Raw genomic sequence first — 4,002 nt, 5'->3', positions numbered from 1 at the left:
TTTGTGAGCGAGTATCTCTGTGTGTCCCCTTGTGTCCTATTTCCCGAGCGTGATCCTGGTCAGGACAGGCTGAGGGCTCCTCTTGCTGGGGCCAGCTGGCCCTGTCTGCCCCCACGCGTGCTCAAGCCCTGGGGCGGCGCTGACAAAACCCCCTCCTCATTCTGCCGTTTCTCCCCCCCCATGCAGGGCGGCCCTGTGGAGATCTTGCCCTACCTGTTCCTGGGCAGCTGCAGCCACTCCTCCGACCTGCGGGGGCTGCAAGCTTGTGGCATCACGGCGGTCCTCAACGTCTCCCGCTGCCCCAACCACTTTGAGGGCCTTTTCCGCTACAAGAGCATCCCGGTGGAGGACAACCAGATGGTGGAGATCAGTGCCTGGTTCCAGGAGGCCATAAGCTTCATTGGTAAGAGGGGGGCCTCAGCCCAGGGAGCCCAAGGGACACCCAGGTGAGGGGCCTGGGGCGCCTATCACCTCCCCTGCGTCCCTTCGTGCCTGACCCCCCTTTTCCCCATGTGCCTTGCAGACTCGGTGAAGAACAGTGGAGGCCGGGTACTGGTTCACTGCCAGGCGGGCATCTCGCGCTCGGCAACCATCTGCCTGGCTTACCTGATACAGAGCCGCCGCGTGAGGCTGGACGAGGCCTTCGACTTTGTTAAGCAACGCCGGGGAGTCATCTCCCCCAACTTCAGTTTCATGGGGCAGCTGCTACAGTTTGAGACTCAGGTGCTCTGTCACTGAGGCAGGGCCGCACCAGGCTGCCCCCGCCCCCCGGCGGGGGGGGGCCCTGATTCCCTCCAGGTCAGGGAAAGCTGCCCCTTCTCCGAAGTTTGAAAAGGGCCCAGGTGGTGGTGCTGGGAGTGCAGGAACTCTGGACTTTCTCACCTGGTGCTCTTCTGCTAGGTTTGAGGGCTGGCCCTCTTCTGGGGACCAGCATGGAGGGCAGGTCTGCTCCCCCTCCCCGCTCTGTCTTCTGGCAGAAACTAACTGGACCGCTACACCCGTGGATCCCCACTGGTCCCACCACCATGTTGAAGCCCTTGGCAGCCTGAGCGCCCTAAGGAACAAGCTGCGACAACCGGGAGCCCCGTCTGGGGGGTGGTCCACTACAGGCCTGGAGCCTGCGCCTTGTGCTCCTGGGGAGCGCCGCGTCTGCTGCGTGTGGGCGTCTTGCTCACGTGCGTGCACGTGCGTGTGTGTGTGAGCATGTCACGCCTGTATTGGTGCTGGAAAGTTTTTTGTGTTCAGCTGACATTTAACACTCCCTCCCCCACTTCCTCCCAGCCCTGTGGGCGGGGGTTGGAAACTTAGCACTTTATATTTATATGGAACATTGAGGATGTGTCAATAAAATACTGTTTTGTTTAAAAAGCAACGTCTCAAGCGTCTGGTCTCAAGTCAGTGCCTGGGAAAATGCTCACAAGCCGTTTCCTCATCAGACCTCCCCTTTCCTTGGGCGGCAGTGCCTGAGGTGTGGAAGGAAGAAGGTGCTCGTGTGAGCTCCCCCGTAGGAGGGGCCCTCCCGGCCCTGGCCGCCCTGTGTCGGTGTCCTAGCCCAAGCAGCCTTCCGTCTCCAGAGCTGAACGAGGTGGTTTCTGGGAGGCTGTCTCCAAACCTCATTCCTGTTACTGGCTTTGGGCCCTGTGGGGAGAAGCCTATGTCCATGGCTCAGACCCCACTTCCTTTTTGGAACACGGATGGATATGTACGTGTGTGCACCTAGGTACGTGGCTGTTCCCGCGGCTGTGGGTGTCTGGTGTTCTCAGCTTGCACACACCTGCGTGTCACGCGTGCCCGAAGGTATCTGTGCATGTGCCCGTGTGTGTGGCTCTTCCAGTGGCCGAGCGGGCGTGTGCTAGGCCAGGCCTCCTTTTCCCCACAGTAGGGCAACACAGCCTCTCCCCTCTCCTCTCGCATCCCCAGGCAGGGCCTCCAGGCCTCGGGATGCCCGTTTGTGCTGGGGCTCATGGCAGCCTCTGTTCCAGAGTTCCTTCTTGTCCCCAGAAGCCATGTGGCCTCGTGTCCGGTGCAGAGAACACGTCACCAGGGATGGGCTTAGTTGCTCTTTACACCCACCCACCTAGCATGTCTTGATTGAATATTGGTTACTTGCCTGGCTCGGGACTATGCCGTCCGGGGGTGGGGGGCGTGAGTCACAGGCCCAGCCGCAGCCAGAGTGGAGGGGTGCACGCGGAGGCTGCTGGAAACAGGCGCTGTGATTTGCCTGGGAGCAGGGGTGCGGAGGCCCTTGAGGTCAGCTCTTGGACAGCTCCCCCCGCTTCATGCAGCCTCCGCTCCTGGCCACTGGGAGCCTCGCCTGGCTAACTCTTCGTCCTTCCAAACTCAGCTCAAGGGTCCCCCCTGCAGAATGCTGGCTCTTCCTCATGGCATTCTGCCTGCCTGGCAGGGTACGCCTCAGGGGTGGAGTTTGATGGCTAGGAGGCCAGTTTTGCTCCCTGTATTTCAGTTCCCTTGTCTGTAAAATGGGGTTTTGTCACTAGCCCCTGCCAGTTAGCATGGTATGGAGAATGGTGGGAGTCAATTCATTTAAGAGGCTTAGCCCAGCACCTACACATAGTAGGTGCTCAGGAAATGCTAGCTACTGAATGCCCGTGAGGAGAAGGTTCTCATGTGTGTAGCTGTGCGTCTCAACCATGCTCCTGAGGGCAGGGCCTGTGGTCTGCTCTGCCCTCGGTGCCAGGAATCTGGCACAGGTCGGCATTCATTCCAACAGGCCTGGTGAAGGACGAGCAGCCTGCCCCGTGCCTTGTTCCCTCTGCTGTCTGGGGGTGGGTGAGGCGCTCCCTGGTCGGAACTGAGCAGAGCTGGGCTTGCGATCAAGGCTTTCTTAGGCTCTGAGTGGGCTTCCGTTTGGACCTGCCGACAACACTTAGCTTGGGGAAGGAGTGGAGGGCAGCTGGGGCTCTGAGTCACGGGGGCCTTCCCAGCACACGGTCCTACCTCACAAACAGCAGGACTGGTGGCTGAGGCCCCTGCCCATCCCACCCTCAGCCCTACCCCATCCCTTCCACCCACCCTCCCTGTCCAGCTTCCCCTACCTGTGTTTTTAAGTTTGTTTCTTTTTTTTGAGAGAGAGAGAGAGAGTGTGCAAGTGGGGGGAGGGGCAGAGGGAGAGAGAATCTCAAGCAGAGTCCACGTGCAGCCCCACGCCAGGCTCACTCTCACCACCCCGAGATCATAACCTGGGCTGAAATAGAGTCCATTGCTTAACCAACTGAGCCACCCAGGTGCCCCTTTCTGTCTCTCTCCTTCCTTCTTATTTATTTCTTTAAAAATTTTAAATTGTGGGGCGCCTGGGTGACTCAGTTTGTTGAGGAGCCCGCTCTTGATTTTGACTCAAGTCATGATCTCAGGGTCCTGGGATGAGCCCTGAGTTGGGCTCTGTGCTCAGCAGGGGGTCTGCTTGAGGATTCTCTCTCTGCACCCCTCCCCACCCCCCACCCCTACTCACGCTCTCTCTCTAAAATAAATAAATCTTTTAAATAAATTTAAATCATGGTTAAAAATATACAGCAAGTCCCTCCTTATCCAAGGTTTTGCTTTCTGTGGTTTTAGTTGCCCATGGTCAACCGTGGTCTGGAAGTAGATGATCCTCCTTCTGATGTATTGCTGGAAGGTCAATAGTAGCCTAACGCTCTGTCACAGTGTCGACATCAAGCACCTCGTTTCATCTCATCACGTAGGCATTTTATCTCACATCCTCACAAGAAGGGCAAGTTCAGTACAATCAGGTATTTTGAGAGAGAGAGAGACCCTATTCACATAACTTTAATTACAGCATTTATTAGTTGTTAATCTCTTACTGTGCCTAACTTGTAAATTAAATGTTCTCATAGATATTATGTATAGGAAAAAATAGGGTTTGGTATCAACCACAGTTTCAGGCATCCACTGGGCGTCCTGGGATGTATTCCATGTAGATAAAGGGGGACTACTGTATAACATAAAATTTACCATCTTTACTATTTGTTTTAAGTAGTCTCC

At 56.6% G+C, this 4,002-nt stretch overlaps 1 protein-coding gene across 1 annotated transcript; it reads left to right on the top strand.

Annotated features, from left to right (window-relative positions):
* Nucleotides 1-6: 6 nt before the first annotated feature.
* Nucleotides 7-1,372, top strand: DUSP2 (dual specificity phosphatase 2). Its single transcript, XM_081796852.1, has 2 exons — nucleotides 7-403; nucleotides 524-1,372. Exons 1-2 carry the CDS (start codon nucleotides 181-183, stop codon nucleotides 736-738), a joined length of 438 nt encoding a protein of 145 aa, XP_081652978.1. The 5' UTR covers nucleotides 7-180; the 3' UTR covers nucleotides 739-1,372.
* The last annotated feature ends 2,630 nt before the right edge of the window (nucleotides 1,373-4,002 follow it).

Source organism: Leptonychotes weddellii, chromosome 10, assembly GCF_054177405.1.
Source record: "Leptonychotes weddellii isolate Sample4059 chromosome 10, ASM5417740v2, whole genome shotgun sequence".
Taxonomy (NCBI): Eukaryota; Metazoa; Chordata; class Mammalia; order Carnivora; family Phocidae; genus Leptonychotes; species Leptonychotes weddellii.
Note: the sequence above shows the minus strand (reverse complement) of the source record. Positions and strands in the feature narration are given on the sequence as shown.